The sequence below is a fragment of the Biomphalaria glabrata genome, chromosome 3, assembly GCF_947242115.1.
Source record: "Biomphalaria glabrata chromosome 3, xgBioGlab47.1, whole genome shotgun sequence".
Lineage (NCBI taxonomy): Eukaryota > Metazoa > Mollusca > Gastropoda > Planorbidae > Biomphalaria > Biomphalaria glabrata.
In genome coordinates this window covers 48,507,937-48,528,614 of record NC_074713.1, presented here as the reverse complement: position 1 = coordinate 48,528,614, position 20,678 = coordinate 48,507,937, and the positions used below count along the sequence as shown (strand labels likewise).

At 39.5% G+C, this 20,678-nt stretch overlaps 1 protein-coding gene across 2 annotated transcripts; it reads right to left on the bottom strand.

The window, feature by feature from the left end:
* Positions 1–7,097: 7,097 nt before the first annotated feature.
* LOC106052727 (uncharacterized) lies at positions 7,098–18,940 on the bottom strand. Of its 2 annotated transcripts, none has more exons than XM_056022405.1 (2): positions 18,631–18,940; positions 7,098–8,280 (listed from the first exon to the last, which is right to left on the bottom strand). In XM_056022405.1, exon 2 carries the CDS (start codon positions 8,275–8,277, stop codon positions 7,576–7,578), a length of 702 nt encoding a protein of 233 aa, XP_055878380.1. In that variant the 5' UTR covers positions 8,278–8,280; positions 18,631–18,940; the 3' UTR covers positions 7,098–7,575. The 2 variants fall into 2 exon arrangements, with proteins under 2 accessions (XP_055878380.1, XP_013092078.2); XM_013236624.2 differs by lacking the exon at positions 7,098–8,280 and adding an exon at positions 12,984–13,901 and having other exon boundaries at positions 18,631–18,835.
* Between the last annotated feature and the right edge of the window lie 1,738 nt (positions 18,941–20,678).

The following is a 20,678-nucleotide window of genomic DNA, read 5'->3' as shown; positions in this document are numbered from 1 at the left end:
GCCACACTGATGATGCATTCAGCAGAAATAGTAGAAGACATGTTGATACTAGGAAGAAGGACTGTTGTAGATCCAGCTGAAGTGATCTGTAAGTTATTTCAGTCTGAGCTGTCTTGGCTCAAGAGCCGTCCTTTGTCCTATCTGTGAACTGTATTGAGGCCCTGGGGCGGCACTGGGAAGTGTGTCTTATCTTCTTATATATCTTATCTTATCTTATATAATACAGACGATACTTTAAAAAAGAAGATGATTACGTCCAACGCGTCATGCATTCAGTCATGCATATTAAATAATGACTTAAATTCTACCAATCACTGGTTATCCTGGCTTGCTCAGGCAACCCATTCCATGCTCTAATAGCACTAGGGAAGAAAGAACATTTGTACAAATTTGTCTGTACTAGTATTTCGGTGGTCTGTACGAGTATTTAGATAGAACAGGATTTGTGTCACTTAAGATAAGACACTCTGGGACTTGAAAACTGAAGTCCATGCCTGTTTGTTATAACTAGCTATAAATAAATACCTCGTTCATTATTACCTCCTTCCTTTCGTTGAGTGCTTGCGTTAGATTTACAACAATATATTAATGTGTCACCTCAGGGATTGTTCGTTTGATATAGACCACCTTTTGTCGGGCAAATGGAACTCCTTAGCCTAGCAGGGGAGTCATCTAGGAGAGGGTTACTCTGACTTCCATCCCCAACTGTGGTATCAATCATTAGATGTGGAGTCCCTTAGGCGTTAGGGTTAGGGTTACCCCATGAGGTACGGGTAGAGTTTATTTAGGGGTCTGTGATACACCTAATTAAGAATGCTGTTTTTTTTATTTTTTACAATATCGATTTGCTATGTTCAGTTGGTAAATTACAATAAATAAATTTTAAATTACATTTTTATTATTAAAAATTTTAAGAAAAATTTGCACAACGATTATGTTGTTGGATAAGGACATGTCTTTGGATAAGGACATGTCATTGGATAAGGACATGACATTGGATAAGGACATGACATTGGATAAGGACATGACAAAGGATAAGGACATGTCATTGGATAAGGACATGCCATTGGATAAGGACATGTCATTGGATAAGGACATGCCATTGGATAAGGACATGGCATTGGATAAGGACATGCCATTGGATAAGGACATGCCATTGGAAAAGAACATGCCATTGGATAAGGACATGCCATTGGATAAGGACATGCCATTGGATAAGGACATGACATTGGAAAGGACATGCGATTGGATAAGGACATGACATTGGATAAGGACATGCCATTGGATAAGGATGTTGTGATATCAAGTCCCCCTTTGTTCTACGTCCATAAGATATTATTATTGTTTAAACTTTTTGTTCAAATATGTAAACACTAAGAATACTTTATTGGAAAAGCGCTATAGTCAATCCATCTTTTTTTTTGAAGGGTTGAAAGGTACTCATAGTTACTAAAATTAATTATGTCAAAAGTTTTGGAAACACGTGATCTATGATATGCCCTGCTAAAGCGTCTCCGAGTTGGTGCTAATGTCATCCGAAGCGTTCGTTTTGATGACATCAGCGTGTTTCAAAGAGGGACCAGGACGCACGATCCCCTTACCCAAGACCGACATCAGCATGTTCCAAAGAGGGACCAGGACGCACGATCCCATTACCCGAGACCGACGTCAGCATGTTCCAAAGAGGGACCAGGACGCACGATCCCCTTACCCGAGACCGACATCAGCATGTTCCAAAGAGGGACCAGGACACACGATCTCCTTACCCGAGACCGATATCAGCATGTTCCAAAGAGGGACCAGGACGCACGATCCCCTTATTCGAGACCGACATAAGCATGTTCCAAAGAGGGACCAGGACGCACGATCCCCTTATCCGAGACCGACATCAGCATGTTCCAAAGTGGGACCAGGACGCATGATCTCCTTATCCGAGACCGACATCAGCATGTTCCAAAGAGAGACCAGGACACACGATCTCCTTACCCGAGACCGACATCAGCATGTTCCAAAGAGAGACCAGGACACACGATCTCCTTATCCGAGACCGACATCAGCATGTTCCAAAGAGGGACCAGGACGCACGATCCCCTTACCCGAGACCGACATCAGCATGTTCCAAAGAGGGACCAGGACACACGATCTCCTTACCCGAGACCGATATCAGCATGTTCCAAAGAGGGACCAGGACGCACGATCCCCTTATTCGAGACCGACATAAGCATGTTCCAAAGAGGGACCAGGACGCACGATCCCCTTATCCGATCCGAGACCGACATCAACATGTTCCAAAGTGGGACCAGGACGCACGATCTCCTTATCCGAGACCGACATCAGCATGTTCCAAAGAGGGACCAGGAGGCACGATCCCCTTATCCGAGACCGACATCAGCATGTTCCAAAGAGGGACCAGGACGCACGATCCCCTTATCCGAAACCGACATCAGCATGTTCCAAAGAGGGACCAGGACACACGATCCCCTTATCCGAGACCGACATCAGCATGTTCCAAAGTGGGACCAGGACGAACGATCTCCTTATCCGAGACCGACATCAGCATGTTCCAAAGAGGGACCAGGACACACGATCTCCTTATCCGAGACCGACATCAGCATGTTCCAAAGAGGGACCAGGACGCACGATCCCCTTATCCGAAACCGACATCAGCATGTTCCAAAGAGGGACCAGGACGCACGATCCCCTTATCCGAGACCGACATAAGCATGTTCCAAAGAGGAACCAGAACACACGATCTCCTTATCCGAGACCGACATCAGCATGTTCCAAAGAGAGACCAGGACACACGATCTCCTTACCCGAGACCGACATCAGCATGTTCCAAAGAGAGACCAGGACACACGATCTCCTTATCCGAGACCGACATCAGCATGTTCCAAAGAGGGACCAGGACGCACGATCCCCTTACCCGAGACCGACATCAGCATGTTCCAAAGAGGGACCAGGACACACGATCTCCTTACCCGAGACCGATATCAGCATGTTCCAAAGAGGGACCAGGACGCACGATCCCCTTATTCGAGACCGACATAAGCATGTTCCAAAGAGGGACCAGGACGCACGATCCCCTTATCCGATCCGAGACCGACATCAACATGTTCCAAAGTGGGACCAGGACGCACGATCTCCTTATCCGAGACCGACATCAGCATGTTCCAAAGAGGGACCAGGAGGCACGATCCCCTTATCCGAGACCGACATCAGCATGTTCCAAAGAGGGACCAGGACGCACGATCCCCTTATCCGAAACCGACATCAGCATGTTCCAAAGAGGGACCAGGACACACGATCCCCTTATCCGAGACCGACATCAGCATGTTCCAAAGTGGGACCAGGACGCACGATCTCCTTATCCGAGACCGACATCAGCATGTTCCAAAGAGGGACCAGGACACACGATTTCCTTATCCGAGACCGACATCAGCATGTTCCATAGAGGGACCAGGACGCACGATCCCCTTATCCGAGACCGACATCAGCATGTTCCAAAGAGGGACCAGGACACACGATCTCCTTATCCGAGACCGACATTAGCATGTTCCAAAGAGGGACCAGGACGCACGATCCCCTTACCCGAGACCGACATTAGCATGTTCCAAAGAGGGACCAGGACGCACGATCCCCTTACCCGAGACCGACATCAGCATGTTCCAAAGAGAGACCAGGACACACGCTCCTCTTACCCGAGACCAATCGTTTTAGAAGGCCTCAGCAATGACCTGCTACGTCACATCCTGTGGGCAGTCGAGCGCGGGACCGTTAGGATCCCCGAACGACTGTCCAGAACGCATGCCAGACGACCACACGTCTAGACAACAACCTACGCTTATAGCATTCTCAGTGCGCTTCAGTATAATCATTTTTTGGGGATCAATAGGGTCGAGTTAGAAGGCCTGTCTTTATATAAGACAAAATTAATTGATTACGACTAGTTATTATTTTCTAATTGGCTATTTTAAAAACAAAAATAATCATGTTTTGTCATCGATAATGAACACTTGTGCAAGTTTGTGCTGAATTTAATAATAAGAAGTGAACTCCACCTTAATAGACAGAACGATGAAACTAATATAAGTTTTGTAATAACAAAAAATGAACAGTGTGACCCACTCTAATAATTCAATTGTTTCTTGGGGTTAGTGATTTTAAATGTGTAATAAAAAATCGAAATAAGCTTTGTAATCTTGAACAAGCCAGACTTGGATTCAAAAAAGCATACGACCCTGGTACTTACAAGTGTTTCTCACGTTCGACTGCTTAGTAGGCCCATTAAGCCATAGATTCGTTTAGATATATAAATATAGAACTCTGTAATGTACTAGAACCTTTTTTTTTTAATTAGTAGAAAAAGTTATATAAAAAAAAAAAAAACAGGACCTAAGTTTTAGATGTCAATTGAGCCTTCAAGTTCAGATCTTGACCAGATATTTACTAATAAGAAAACAAACATCACTGAACGTCAGGGGAAGGAAATTGCAGAATATTCAATAAAAGAGTCACAAGCTATTACGGTTTCTGGAGTGTACTTTATACAAGACTATAAACGAAAAACAAAGGCGCGTTTATTGTTCATCAATGATTATTGTTTGTCGCCGCTGATAGGCTCATGCTGTTTGTTCGTCTAGCTGACTACTTAATCACCAATTTATTGTTCTAATATTTATTTAGTTGATCAAGATGTATATTATTGTACAGTTTGATTCTTCTTGAAACTGTCAGGTAGAGTTGAGCCCTTGGCTCTTGGAACTCTAGGCCAGCAAAGGTGAACAAGGGCTCCCTTTCACCGGCCTGAATGTGAACATTGTACACTGTTCTGTCTGGCGTGGTGTCAGACTCGCGGCCAGGGACCGCGTGTTTTTGGGTCCCTGCCATTTGATCCTGCTGTTTCCATCTGCAGATTTTACTTTTTGATGAATTGAGTTTGACATGTTAAATCTTCAATCATCTTAAAACTGGTATTTATGTCCATCTAGAATATTATTAAACGAACCAGCAACTGTGTGCGTTATAAGGTGAGACAAAATATAATTTAAATAAAACAAATATTTCAGACCCTGCGCCATAGTAGTGAACAATAAGCTTTTTTTTTCTCTGAATGTTCCAAAAGTAAGAGAGCAAATCTATTCCATTAAGTTTAGTAAAGATAAGTACTACTTTCAGACCTTGCTATCCACTGAGCAAGGAAAACTTGTTTCTGTGTTTCACGGATAACGAGGATCTCATGTGACCAACACAATTACCAATCCCTATTACTTTCCGCAAAATTATGTCAGGGTTGGAAAGACTGAGCAGCAGTCTAAGTATCCCGAAATTCAGAATCACTCTGTTTGGAGGACAAGTGCTCTACCACTTAATAGGATAACATGTAGGCAATGGTGTAGTTTTATGTTACACTTTTTACTTTGGTTCTCTTACCTGATATTAGAACGAGACCATTCATTAAAGAAGTCAGCAACACTGATCTGCGACGTCGCAGCCTGTGGGCAGTGAAGACTACTAGATCGCTTCCACGTTATACACATCTGTGACTTGATCACGTGACTATGTTGAGGAAGTTTGCGGGTCACGTGATATAGCAATAGCGTAGTGATGACACACTGAACAACAACAACAAAAACACACAGACACAAAAACAGTAGCTCTGATAGGAGAAGCAGCACCAGTTACAGCCCCAGCTACTGCCTTTATAGCAGGTACTGTAGCGGCTGTTTTTCTCTCGGCCACAGCTGCTCCGAGCGTTTCTCCTTGCCTTCTGGATACAACTGATGACCAACAAAGACTGCAACTAGCCCTACAGTATTGACCACAGTAGAGACACAGACTGGACAAGTTACTACACTACTAGAAGTAGCTCCATAGGTGGTGGTGGTGAAGATCTACCTGTGGCAACACTTACAGCAAGTCCTGCAGCTGCTGTTACAGTATCGACCACCAATTTCTGAAGTTTCAAACATTGACAAAATATTGCAACCTCCCAACATAGATAATCTAAATTGTATAAACGTACAATTTAAACTCTCTTTTATTGATATTTAACAGAAAAGTTCCCTTCTCAGACCTTGCGATCTGTAGGGGCAGATGATGTAAAGATCAGTTGTTTCTGTGATACACGGCTAACGATGATGTCATGTGGCCAGCACAATGACAAACCGTCTTTACTTTTCACCAACTAATGTCAGGTACCCGTTAATGCTGGGTGGACTTATATTTACAACTGAATACATCGGCGTTTCTCAAAAAGTGGGGCGTGATTCATTAGGGAGCTGCTACTTCCTCCTAAGAAGTGCGCCAATTCCTAACAAGGGAATGTGAATATGGTCAATAATTATTTTGAAGGGACAAAATGAATTCCTATTCCTGTAGTTATAAATTGACTCATGATTATCAAATAAAGGGAAGTTTCTCCTTCAGACTTTGCGATTTATGGGGCAGATAATGTTAGGGTCATCTGTTTCTATGGCAATCGGTTAACGGCAGGGTGTCATGTGGGCAACACAATGAACAACCGCCTTTACTTTCCCCAATTAAAGTCAGGAAGCCGTTAGAGTTGGGTTGACTCAGAGGCGCCCTGAAAAATCCCAAAATTTAAAATCCTAATCTTCACTGAGATTCGAACCCAGGATCAGCAGGATCCCAGGTTCGGTTGCCAAGCGCTTAACCACTCAGACACCGCGCCCCCTAAGTATTAAGTAAAATGACATTATTGATCAAACAAGTTTTCAAAAATTTAAATATTTAATTTGAATGCTTAAAAATGTAAACATTTTCTAGACATGCCGATGCAAAATAGACCTAGTCACACACAGGACCGCCTTTAGTTATTGTGTTTGCAGAAAAACGAATTTACTTTTTCCTTTAATTTATTGGGCAAGCGCTATAATTACTCCGCTGCTGGCTGGATTTGGGGGGGGGGGGGTAACCTGCTTCCTGCACTCTTCTTTTTCAAGAAACTTACGAAACATTATCTTCGAAAAAAAGACTGAATGGATAAGGCTTTAATAACATTCTTAATGTACATTTGGATTTTAAAAAAAAATAACCATATATATTTAAAGAAAAAAAAAACATGAAACTAATGCGATAGACATCTCTTTATTTTTTTCATTAAAACTGAAAATCTGTCTACACTGTGGGAGCTTTCTGACAGACTCTCAGCTTGTTCTTATAGGGAAGGGCTATTGCTAAATGTTTGAAAAACTCTGGATATGATTTTAGATTCTATTCTCAACGGAACAAATTTTCATTATTATTATAACATGAAATTCTGAAAGTTATGAATTTTTTTAAACCGTGAAACACTGGCCATGCTGGAAACCCTCAAACAGTATGGAACATTGTTTTGTTACTAATTAAACTCAACTAGCATGTTTAATAATGATTCTTTAGTTTATAATAGACAATACAAAAATTGAATGTGAATTATAAAGTCTATTATATATATGTTTACGCTATACAAATAGTAAACTGTTTTTAAAATTTTCTCGTTGATGATAACTTTACATCTCTCTATATAATATGCAGTTCGTTTATTTGTTTTTACGCTGGTGGCTAGTGTTACTACATACGCACAGCATGGGCTGCCAGCTGTTGAGACGACAACATGACGAAATCAATGCTGAAAAGTTCATCCCATATATTTTGAAGAAATATTTCTGGAAGCTGACCGTCTTCGTTGCTCTTGACAATAGTCTGTTTGACTCGAGGGTCGCCGACAACATCGAGCAGCAATTTTCCTTTAGAGGGTTCCGTCGACATGTCATGAACAACTTGTTTCCAGCAGTCGAATGTGTACGTCGCTGCTGGTGTTCTGCCTTCGTGAATGTCAGTGCCGAGTACGCACCATGCTAGAGGTTCTGCAGCAACTCCAGCCTTCATTAAGCCAACAGCACCGCTCGCTGAAGCACTTGTTCCTACACCAGTCCCAAAAGCAATAGCTGAACCAACCGCTGCACCAGTTGCAACACTGCCGACTGTGCCCCCAGCATTGCCAGCGGCAGCACCAGTTGCAGCGCCTACAAAAGTAGTCAGTGCCGCTACTCCCGCCACTCCATAGGCTGTTTCTTTCCCGGCTTCTTGTGTACCTAACGCTAGTCCTTCCTTAGCGGCTGCTATTATTAACGCCAAAGAACCAACGAAGGCAACCTGTGGAACAACTTTTGACACTTGGCCGATCACAGCAGCTTCTGATGCCACAGCTTCAGGTTTGGTAGCAACAGCGGCAGCTATTCCTGCCAACACTGCTACAGTAGACACCACCATCTTCTGAAATGTCAAAAAAAAAATGATAACTATAACGTCTCATAAACAAAATGATCAAAATCAATAGGTTTCACATACAAGCTCAGATCTCTGTTAATATCAGCACAACCTTCTAGAGTTAAGAGTTGTCCTTGTACCCATATACTATTCTCACTAGAAATAGACTCAACACTGCAATTAGACTAGCAGTCGATGCCAGTAAACGTGTTACATTCTGTGTTTGAATTTAATTCACATGTTACATTGTGCAGTGCAGTTCGGGAAAAAAATTCTTGAACTCTATAACAATCCTAAGAGGATATTTCTAGTTGGCAACGATTATGTCCTTAAAATTTTATCAAAGAGAGAAAAACAGTCACCTAGATATGCCATGTATAGGATGGAGCTACTATTCCTCTCTTATGCCTTCTCCACCTCTTTTCTGTGCACACCCAGGACCGGATTTAGAAATGATAAGATCCTAACCTGTCTCAGATATGAGGTCCTTTAAACCCCCCTCTCCTTTTAGCTACTCCCTTGTTATTATCTGGTGTAAATAGGAGCTTGAAACGTTTTTTGAAAGCCCCCAGAAATGTTGGGACCTTTGGTTGTAGCTTATTTTGCCCATAGGTAAACCCAGCACTGTGTCCACTACTAGTAATTCTTTTGTATTTACATTGTAATTCCCTAATTTAAAAAAAAAACGTAACCCTAACCTCAGTTGACCCTAACCAATCTCTTTTAAAATGTTTTAATCATAAATGTAAAAGCCAGCAAAATATCAGAGAAAACTCCGCACTTACAGCAATATATCTCAATAATGTACAAGTTATGTACCCTATTATATGTCAAACAAAATAATTTATTACCAATTATTAATTGACTAATTGGTTAATTTTTGAAGAAAAAAAGTTGTTTCGTGTTTTGTTAAGTACAATAAATAATTGTTTATAATGTAGAAGTTATGTCCTATAGTCGATATCAAACAAATAATGAATTACTAATGATTAATTGACTAATGGTTAAAGTTTTCTATCAATTCATGATTTGTTAGGTACAATAAATAATTGTTTAAGTTTTCATATTGATCCTAAAATGGGTGTGGGAGAAAAAAACGTGTTCAATTTATCTAAGGGAACGAAGTCCTAAATACTTAGCCATATGTCTGAAAACTGAAGAATTCATTTTCTTTGTTAGTATCAGACAAAATAATAAATTACCAGTAATGAATAGACTAATTGTTGTGGGAGTTATAACGTTGTCACATACTCGTTTGAGACTCACTGTGACATGAAGTGACTTTGTAATCATTACAATATTTCGTGCCTTTTTCACGAGGAAAATTATTGGTCTGTAACTGACCACGAGGTGAACACCTCAGTTAACTATGGGTTCCTACAGAGGACGGTGGTGCATATAAGTTCTCCGCTGTGATGCTATTTAACGCCTTTGATTCAGAGATTTAACATTGATTGAGGGCTTAGAAAAATATTTCACTGGATTTATATGATGAATTATGTATCTCACTGCGGCCGAATTTGCCAGCATATGTGTATCTTATTCAGATTGAATAAAGTAAATGTCTGCTGAGTGAAGACTTGATTGCATACTAGTAGAGTTTGTTGTGATGTGCTTATACGAGAGAAAAGTGTAATAACTCAGGTAGAACAAGACGGTCCTATATGATGTTTTTTATTATACAAGATCAAATGTCAAGCCGAAGAAGAACTACCAATTAAACAGTTACAAACGTGTACACTCATTTTATCAGAGAGTCAGACATAGTTGATGTAAGCTTTGTACAAATATTGAATCAAAAACAATTAAAATTATCGCCTTTATATAGCACTAATTTTCATGCTTATAGCACGCTCAGGGCGTTATGGTCCTATCTAATTTATGGACCAGAGAGGGTAAAGGGGTATCTAGGAGAAGGTTTTTCCGTGCGGCTTTTAGGCGCTCAGTTAACGCAAGTCTGCCAGAGTCGGGTGTTGAACCTCGAGCCCCCTTCATAGGTAGCCAAGACAAGCCAAGTTAAAACATACCTAGCCTCTAAGACCACGCTTCCCAATAAGAGAGAGTTATAATAAAATTTAGAGCAGGGTTCCTTAACTTGTTTTTTAATCTACTTCTTCTTAGAAAAAAAAATTATAGCTTTTATATAGCGCTACTTTCATGCTTATAGCATGCTCAGAGCGCTATGGTCCAATCCCATTTGTGAGACCAGTGGGGGTGAGGGGGTATCTGGGAGAAGGTTTTCCGTGCTGCCTTTAGGTGCTCAGTAAACACAACTCTGCTCGAGTCGGGTGTCGAACCTCGAACCCCCTTCATAGGTAGCCAAGCCAAGACAAGGTCAAGAGTACTTAGCCTCTCGATCACACATCCCTTTAAACGAAAAAAAAAAGTCATGTTTGGCGGAGTAAATGTATTCGCCACTAGTCTACACCTAACAGGTGATCGCTATAAATATGACGTCAATGAAGAAAAAAGTTGGGGCACTAACAAATGCTGCAATTGGTGGATTTGACGAGAGGCCTAAGTCTGTCTTTTGTTTAGATTTAAAACAACGAATGTGTATATGTCACTCAGAAGAAAGACGTCAACAGAACAATGCCACGGTGCTTAGCAAGAAGACATTTTAAGACAGCTAATTTTAAGTGTAAAGTGTATATATATATATACAGTGCTTTTTTGTAAAAACAAATAGATGCCGGTACTCGGTGATGAATTGCCTAACTTTTAACTACTAAAATTAATAATATACATTAAAATACAACAAAAGTAATTTTTTTTTAAAAGGTGCCGGAACACCGTACCAGTGCGTACCGTCACAAAAATAGCCCTGTATATATATATATAAATAAATAAATAAATACATATATATATATTGTTATAAACCTGGTGGTGGCACAGATGGGGGTGATGGTGTGTGTGTAGTCAGCCGACGCCAATCGCCCCCAGGCCAGCGCTAGACGAGCGGTCAACCGTGACGAGTTACGACGGTCAGCCGAGACGAGTGTCAACGTGACGGTTCGGGAAGGATCGGCGTCGCGAACAGAGCTCAGGGGCCTCACGGGGGATGTAGTCATATGACCACCCAGAATGGTCGAGCGACGTTCTGTCCGGTTCTAGAAGGCCAGCAGGGACCCTATATAAAGAGCGAAGGTATCAGAGACGAGGGAGACACACAACTTCCCGATCTACAGTTCGTTACGACGGCTCAGTACAAGTCGAGACAGAGAGACCAGTGCAAGAGTTGATACGGCGGCACGGCTATTAACGGAGAGATATTTGTACAGTCTTGTGTTACGTGCTGCCAATTGTACAGTATTGGCTGTTATTTATTGACATTAAACTATTACGTTATTTGGAGCCCCGAGTTGTCAAGTTCTTTAAGTTGGTGGTGTATTGTGGCGCAGTTTGCAGAGAGCCTGGTTAGTGAGATTCGTAACAATATATATATATTTATTTATTTATTTATGTATATAAGGCGTATCTTGGTGAATGTTGACATGATCGTTTTTTAAATGCATAAAAATGTTCACTCTGGGCTCTAGAGTCCTCAAGAGGACTAATTTAACTTATACCACCACATCTGTCCTCTACGATTTCTTTACTTTGTTCAAAATACCAACAAAAAAAAAAAGAATTAATTACCAATAGTCAATTAACTAATTGATTTTTTTTTAAATTGATGCTTGTGTTGTCAGGTAAGAGAAATAACTGTGCAAAAAATCAGCTTAATCCGAGATTGGGTGTGGAAGAAATAGCGTGTACAAACTTTTTACCAGACAGACAGACAGATTGAGTTAATATAATCACAATTTATACGCCAGTAAGGAGGTGGAAGTTTTGACTTGAGCATTTGATTCCCTCTTCAAAGAAATGTCACAGAGTATTGCACTTTAATTGTTGTATTTATTTAAAAAAATCAAATCTATATTTTAAAACAAATTATTATTACAATTCCTCGTTTCAGCTTGAAAACGTTTCATCGGGCAAACCCCCCCCCCCCCCACAAAAGTGAGGACAACTAACCAGATAGGTGGGCGGACACGGTTCTTGGAAATAACTAACGATTATTCTTAAGCTTTTAAAGTTTATGTATATTCTTGGGAAAATAGTTATTTATTTATTTACTTTTAAATTATTTCGTCGTAGAAGTCAGTGCCATTGGTACAAATGACAGGAACATTTTTTGTTATAAGACTTAATAATTGACAATTTTTTAGTATAACAAGACATACTCAAAGAATAACCTGTAATTATTTCTCATTTATTTATCATATCATCCGCATACGTCAGTGCGACTACAGGATCACCCTCTATAATTTCACGTCCAAACATAAGGAAACAACAAGCAATAGAAAACAGAAAACTTATTAAAAAAAAAGAAGCTTATTTAAGGGAAGGAACCGCAAGTACTGCCATTTATCTGAAAATTAAAGGGCTTATCTCCCTTTCTGCTACTTAGAACAAAATTAATTAATAAGCACTAAATGATTAATAAGTAGTTAATTTTTTTGATTGATTCATGTATTGCTATCGATTATGAAAAATTATGCACAATTTTAACTTAATTCAAGAATGGGAAGTGGGAGAAAAAAAAGCGTGTCATACTGTAATAAGGGGACTAAATCCATTTATATAGCCACATCTCTCATAACAGTAGCATTTATCCCCCCTTATATCGAAATCAAACAAAATAATAAATCACCAACAATTACTAAACCAATTGTTTATTTTTTTATTGATTCATATATTGTCAGGTTTAATGAATAATAGTGCAAAGTTTAACTTGATCAGAAAATAGGAAATGGAAGAAAAAACATGTTCAACATAAATTAATATAAGCTTTTTTTAAAACAAGGAGCGTAACTTTATTTAAAATAAATGCATTTACAAGCATTGCAAGAGTACTGCTTAGCAAGCAAAATTTAACAGTAGACTGTGTGCAAAAGACAATTATATTGAAATCAAATTGATAGTTCCAGTGCTGTACACAGAAAATATGTCCAACAGTGTTAGTCTGTTAGATTAGCACTGCGTGTCCGGCCATCAGTTTGTTTGGCAGGGTTACATAATCAACTCGGAATTGTTCATTCCAAATGTTTTTAATAATAAATCGTGGACAAGAAGAATGTATGGTTGGCACCATGCTCACTTGCTTGATGCGAGGATCCATAATGACATCCCTTAGCAGCTTTCCAGCTGATGGCTGAACAGAGCAATCCTGGACAACACGTTTCCAGCAATCAAAGGTGCATGTCGCTGTAGTAGAACTGTTGACATCAGCGCCAAGAACAAGCCATCCGATGGCATTCGAGTGGATAAAATGTTGGGCTGAAGCCATGTAACTTGATGCCATAGCAAGTACTCCGCCAACCAAGGCACTTTCTAATCCTTTTCCAAAAACAATACCCATGATTGCACCACCGGTCGCGCTACCACCTACTGCGCCCGCTATACCAGCCGCAGTTCCTGCTGTGCCTGTGATTTGAGTGCCGATGCCAATGGCCAAGCCTGTAGTAGCACCAGCTATTGCCCCTCTTACTAGGCCTGAAGTTGCGTAAGCACAAGCAGCTCCTGTGACAATAACGGTCATCTTTGTTGGGTGAAAGTCTGAGGATGAATATTAGTTGTCCCTGAAATAGAAAATTAAAGAAACGAGAGTCTTCATTTGAATAATTTGTATCCAGATAAAATTGACAGTCTTAAGGTTATAAGCTAAGTTGCATCGCCATTGTTTCTTTGTTTAATACTCATTTGTTGAGCATTCCAAGTAGATATGGATACTTTTAAATTTTCATAAGCACCATGCTTAGAAACGTTCATATTCTATGGAAGTGATTTTTTTGCCGATACCAGCATGATCAATATAATTTACTTAGTTACTTAGATTTATGTCCTGCAGAGAAGTTCGGCGCGTAGGGCGGCTAGCTCCCTGCACAGAGATCAGTCATAGCAGAATTCAACAGCTTCTTCTCAACTGGTGCCCACGGATTTCAAGTCTTCTAAAAAGTTGCGCGCCGTGTTTATACTATTTTAGAAGTTGAGCCAAATTACCGAATTGGTGCAGGGTCCTTACATTCCATGTGCTAATTTAGGTTGGTTTCTTTGCATTTAAAGGCTCGCATTGGGCTTCCAGTAGGATTCGCTTCAACGCCTTCATCGTGGGTTGGCGCCCTCGCTGCATGTAAAGTTATCTCCATATTCAAGGTTTGCCGGTTCCGGAGCTTTTAAGGTTATCGTTCTTGATGAAAATAAGAGTCGTCAATTTCGATTGCAAAGTTCAGATATTAACCTTATATAAGAAGTAAGGCGTAGATCTCTTTTCAGTAGACCTCCAAATTATCACACCACTAATTAATGGAAAATGTTTACTCAAATCACAGTCTCTTAGCGTGGTGGCCAAGTTGTAGAGCGCTTGACTTCCAAACCAAAGGTATGAGCTTGAATCCCCGTGATGACTGGGAATGAATGTTAGGAGTCCAACGATTTCTAATGGGTTCGTGACACACGTAATTGGGACAGTAATTTCAGTTGGTCATTATCAGTCGGACATAGAAATAGATGAGCTTTGCATCATCTGCCCCCACCCCTCCCATATAACAAGGTACCTTCACTTTTTTTGACCGTCTAAAATACCTAAGTTCTTGAAGCTAATAAGTCTCGAGAAATTATCTAGATTGGTGGAAAGCTTTTTTAAACTTAAACTCAGACGCACCTTCAAACAGATACAAAGCAGCAAGAGAGTTTAGAATGTCAGGCGTTCTTCAATTTCAGTCTTCAAATCAACACAAATTGCGTAAAAGCATGGTGTTTAACATCATCTATATATATATATATATATATATATATATAATTATCTTCTTCGCTCAAGAGTTTGGACGAGAAGAAGAAGTAAAGGAAAGATCACTTTAAGAGCCTTGCGTGTAGCGAAGTCATACAGTGTATCATGAAAATTTTATTTCCTACATAGATCACGCTCAATAGTAACAATGATCAAAGATTTAAATCTATCTACGAGAATTGTTGAACTAAAGTAATTGTTCATTAGTATGAGGGGGGCGCGAGAATTTTCATGAGATTTCCAGGAGCTCCTGGTAAATCGACAGGAGGCCGCGGGAAATCTGTTATAAGTTAAACAATGGTTTAATTTAAATAATTTATACACCTAGAATTAGCGCGGGTCCTATGAAGGTTCGGAGCCCACTGCGGTCACCCAAAATAGCGGCTTATGCTACGCCGCCGGTCGACTAGTATGCAATAATAAAAGACCACGTGTGTTTTTTCTTCTTCTTCTTCAATGCAGGAATTTTTCAAAACAAATAAATGTTTAGTCTTATCACTAGTCAAACACACGCTGTTTTAAAATGTAATATATACTTTCGCCGTGTTTTGTGTTCATAGTTTTGATGTCTCCGCATCCTATTGTATGTTACGTATTTACTGTTTTTCCTATGATAATTTAGTGAATATATTTTTTCCCTACTACATACTTCCCTCTTAAACACTGATGCTAGAAGCAAGACATCTACTTCCAGGGCCGGCCTTACGAATTGTTGGGCCCAATTTTAGGGATACTTGCAAGGCACGTCTTCTAATTTATTTTTTTACAATAACAACTATTTCTATTAATTAGATCATCTACCAACATTTATTATACAACATGCATAGGAAAGCAACTCAAACGAAATAGGCGCCAGATACACTAAATATGTTAACCCTTTAAGTCCTACATATTTGCCGTTGACATGACTGATAGAGATATGCTAATTGTAAAATTACGGAACCACTGTCAGGCGCGGAACCTTACTTAAAGTAATTGGTCAGATTGGCCTAAGGCCGGCCCAGTCTACTCCAAACCAAATCTACTGCCTGGGCTCTTGTGTTCACTGAGTGTAAAAAAAAACCTTTCAACCGAAAACCAACTGTCGTCTGCTTTGCTATCAGACGTGAAAGAACGACTAGAAAAAGTTTCAAAGAACTTGTTAGAAAATAAATCTTACACGCAAAATATAATTTGTCAAAGTTATAATTAGTACGGAGGCGCAGTGGTGGAGTAGTATAGCGCTTCGCTTCCGAACCAAGGGGTCCCGAGTTCTAATCCTGTTGAAGACTGGGATTTTAAATTTCGGGATCTTTGTGTGCCTCTGAGTTCACCCAGCTCTATTGGATACCTTACATCAGTTTGGTAAATATAAAGGAATTTGGTTGTTGTGCTGGCCACATGCCTTCTCGTTACCCGTGGGTTCAAGAAACAGATGACCTTTACATCTTTCTGACCTATAGATCGCAAGATCTGAAAGGGGAACTTTATTAGAATTATGATTATAATAGAGGCGATACAAGCATTTTGTCGCCACGACAGTGAAAACTTATTCACAGTTTAATCAGATTGAGTCATAGTAGGGATTAATGTTTAATTGTTTTCCTATCGACAATGTATTCAACTTTTGACTATCTTTTAGTTTGACCGGAGATTGTGTTATTTTATTTTACAAGCCGTCCATTAAAAGTCTGTCTCATTGGTATGTACAGTAAAAACAAGTTTGTTGTTAAAGGGAACTAAATGCAACATGCATTTTTAACCAATCTTATATTAACTCGCTCTGTCTGTATGAAATATTTTACACGTCATTTGTCTCCCTTTCCACTGTCAAATGAAGTGAAACATTTTGCACAATTATTCGTTGCCCCTAACAAAACACACAACAACCCAAATATTAACCAATTTATTTTGATACATTAGTAATAATTAAACAATACATCTTTATATAATAACATTACAACCTGAGAGAGAATTAGGTAGCTACCTACAAAATGTAATTGACAATAGATAACTATAGATACCCCTCTCTTCCACACTGGTCCACCAATCAGAATGGACGTAGCTCTCTAAGCATGCTACAACCATGACAGTTGCGCTGTATAAAAGCTGTTTTAAAAGCTAACCAGAACAGCCCTGTTTTCATGTTTCTAATTTTGGCCCTTTTTTTTTTTTTTTTGGTTTGCTTTCGGTTACATGTTTCGTATAGTGTGAGATGTTCGCCGCGATTCTCACAAGTAGGTTGGTCACCACTTCACCAATGCCCCATGCGTAGACTTCTCTATAACTGATATGATCTCGGTTTGCTATTTCTAGAACCTTCTCAGCCATCATTGATGAGCCACACTTAGCCTCTTTTCCAATTTTTTTAAAAAATTGTTCATCTTTTATGCTTACAGCCCGCTTGGAGCGCTTTTCTGAACCAGAGGGGAGGGCGTATCTAGAAAAAGGGGGATCATGCTGCCTTAAGGCGCTCAGCAAACACATCACTGCTCGAGTCAAGATTCGAGCTCAAACCCCTCGGTAGGTTCTCGCCACTCAGCCAAACATCCCTCATTCCCGTTACGCATGACTTGCATGTCTCGCAAAGCGTAGGTCGCATTCACTTAAATCATAGAAATCACAAATTTTATAGGAAGTTATGTTTGTGTTTTCACACTGCTAAACCAAAGACTTGCCCATACAAGATAGAAAATACATAAACATACAAAAAAGGTCAAACGGAGAGTTACGCTATATTTATATTTTCTTGCGAGTCGGAATAAAGTACTGAACACTTTTTTTTTAAATAGAGCCAAATAAATATAAAATGAACGTACTTGTGAAACTGCCTAAAGACACGTATGTAAATGTCTACTATGTATATTTAACCCGTATCAAATATTTAAAAGATGTATGCTTATTTGCAGAACCAATTTTTACACAACAAACCTTAACCTTAAGAACACGGCTCTCGCTAGGGGCAATACACACGAAATAATATGTATATTTGACATCTTTTGGATGTTTCCTCAGAGTTGAAGATAATTTAATTCCTAGTGCAAACCTCACGCAGTACGTCGGGGGATGGCATTGGGCAGGGTATGAACCAGGGACCATCGAAGGCAACTGAACGACAGGCAGGCATGTCAACATTATTATGCTCTGTCGCACTTTTAAAAAGATGTTTCCCTATTGTTGCAGATTTACAATATTTTTGAACACTTTGCCTTTTTAGTACAGTTTATTAAACTTTAAAGTTAATCATTACAAAAAAAAAAGGGAAAGTAAGTTTTATAGAGAAAATTTAGATCTAGAATCTAGGTTTGATGCCTGGTTTGCTCTGAAAATATTTTCCCTAAACATTTGCAAATAAACAGGATATATATCATAGATCTAGATCCTATGTCATATTAAACTATTATGACTGTTACTCTGTTACTATTAAAATCTCATTGAACGCAAGGCTATTTACAATTTACAAACTATTTGAATTAGACATTTATGACGGCCTGTGACACATAACATATCAACAGTGGCCAATGTTTACCCTGTCAACTTACCTTGCTTCTTTTGCTTTGTCTACAAGTTCTTCAGACGTATTTAGGCAATAATTGATACTTCACGGCGCAAATAAGCAACACCTTGAATGCTCGCAATTCCAGTATCGAACATTGACCGGAAATTCCCAATGTGCTATTTGGTGCGACGAGTATGAATTCCCGATACACTGAAAGATTTTTTTTCTTCAGACTTGCACATGAGATTCAAAGTTTCACAAAAAAAGCTTCATCCCATCTGTTCCTTGACTTTTGTCGCATGGCTGCTGTGACATCTCGCGAAACGTAATCCCTCCATCTTTCCCGGTCAGCAGCTGTTCTTAGCAGGACATCAAGAGAGAAGCTGGTCCATTTTTTTTAACATTGTCCAGCCATCTTTTTGTGAGCTGGCGATCCTAGGTCTATTTTTTTTATCTATTTTTTATCTATTCTTATCTGTTGTTAATTTGTAAACTATCTAGGCTAGTGCGTGCATGGTTCCCGCCAGCTCTTTTACTTTAGAAGTTAGTTTGTACGAGTCATGACCTGGCTCTATAATTAGAACACGTGCGGTCAGTTCTTTCTTTTTTCCGGTGTTGACCGTTGGTCAGTGTGACCATGTAGAAGAAATAATTATTTAATTGTTGTGCTTATATTCAGCTGGGACCGCCTGCTATAATTCCTGCTGTCCTTACATCTACTGCTGTCGTTACATCTACTGTAACTGTTGTTAGTCTACTGCCTGTTCGCCGCAGTTATAGCTGCCATTAGTCTGCCATCGCCTCCTTGTACCTTTTTTTGTTATATTTTATTAATTTTAAGCTTAGGTCTAGGGTAGTAATTGTAGTGATTTAGTTATATAGTTGGTTTGGTTAGTTTGTTAGTGTTGGTAGTGGTATAGTCAGGTGGATTAGTTGTTTATTTCTAAGTTTATTTTTTTGTATTCATCTATATTTTTATTGCTTTGTAAGTTTGTTGTAAATAAAGTGTATTTGTATTTTGTTTTATAAATTTAGTTTAGTTTGTTCTTTTAGTTAGCTAGATTAGTTTAGTTTAGTTTAATTGTGCTGTCTGGTTGCTTAGGCGACTCTAGCCCCTTAGTCGCAGACCGAGGTGCACAGATTGGGCCCACCCAGTAGAGCTACCACCAGCCTACTGTTATAAAATTTAATGTTGAGCAGCAGAAGAGAATAGGCCACCACACTCGCGCCTGCCTGACCTGCTCACATTTTCTCATTGGTTTTCTTGGCTGACTAAGGCAAGCCGTCCCAGGCTCTGGTGGCGTTAAGGAAGAGGTATTGGAAATGGCTGGTGCTGCTCTTACACAAACGTTTACAGACGTCTTCATTTTGTGCTGGGACACATGTACTATCCCGCCAGAGCTTCGAGATGCCACTGTTACAGCTTTCCATTATATCTAGCTCTATAGAAATTACATGAGTTTCTCATTAAGTCTAGGTGTCGATGGCGTAACCTTTTTACATTACAATTGACAATAAAGACATACTCAAGACTTTTGAATACTTCAACTAATGTATTTATTTACAAATGGGATGCTCGTCTTGTCTCCCTAGCCGTCGTTTACTTATGTCTCTAGCACTATTCTTCCTTCTCTAGGCTCTAGCCATCTTGTTCTTCATGTACGCCTATTCTGCTACGTCATTCGCCTGTCTGACTACGTCACTACTTTTACCATCGCACACTATTCATTAATCTACAAAACTAACATGATAATAATAATAAGGCGTCTTCGTGTAAAACGATAACTAATATACTCTAAAATCTAAACTAGGTCACTACATTGGCTATGTTTTTTATTTGTAAACTGTTGTTGAATGTTTTATGTATGACTGCTACTTCACCTTTTAGTCTTCTGTCCTGAAGTTTGTTTAAGTTTCATAATGAAATTGAGCATCATTACTCAAATCAAATATAAATATTCGTTTCTTGTACATTTCTACAGTGTTTTGAGCTTGTTCTAGATTTTTTAAAAAAATGTTTTCTTGAGTCAAGGACAGGGGGCGTAAATCTTTTTATGGTTTAAATATTGAACTAACCTTTTAAGTCACACT

Coding starts and splice junctions, on each gene's coding strand:
- LOC106052727 (XM_056022405.1), bottom strand. CDS start 8,277: ATGGTGGTGTCTACTGTAGCAGTGTTGGCAGGAATAGCTGCCGCTGTT.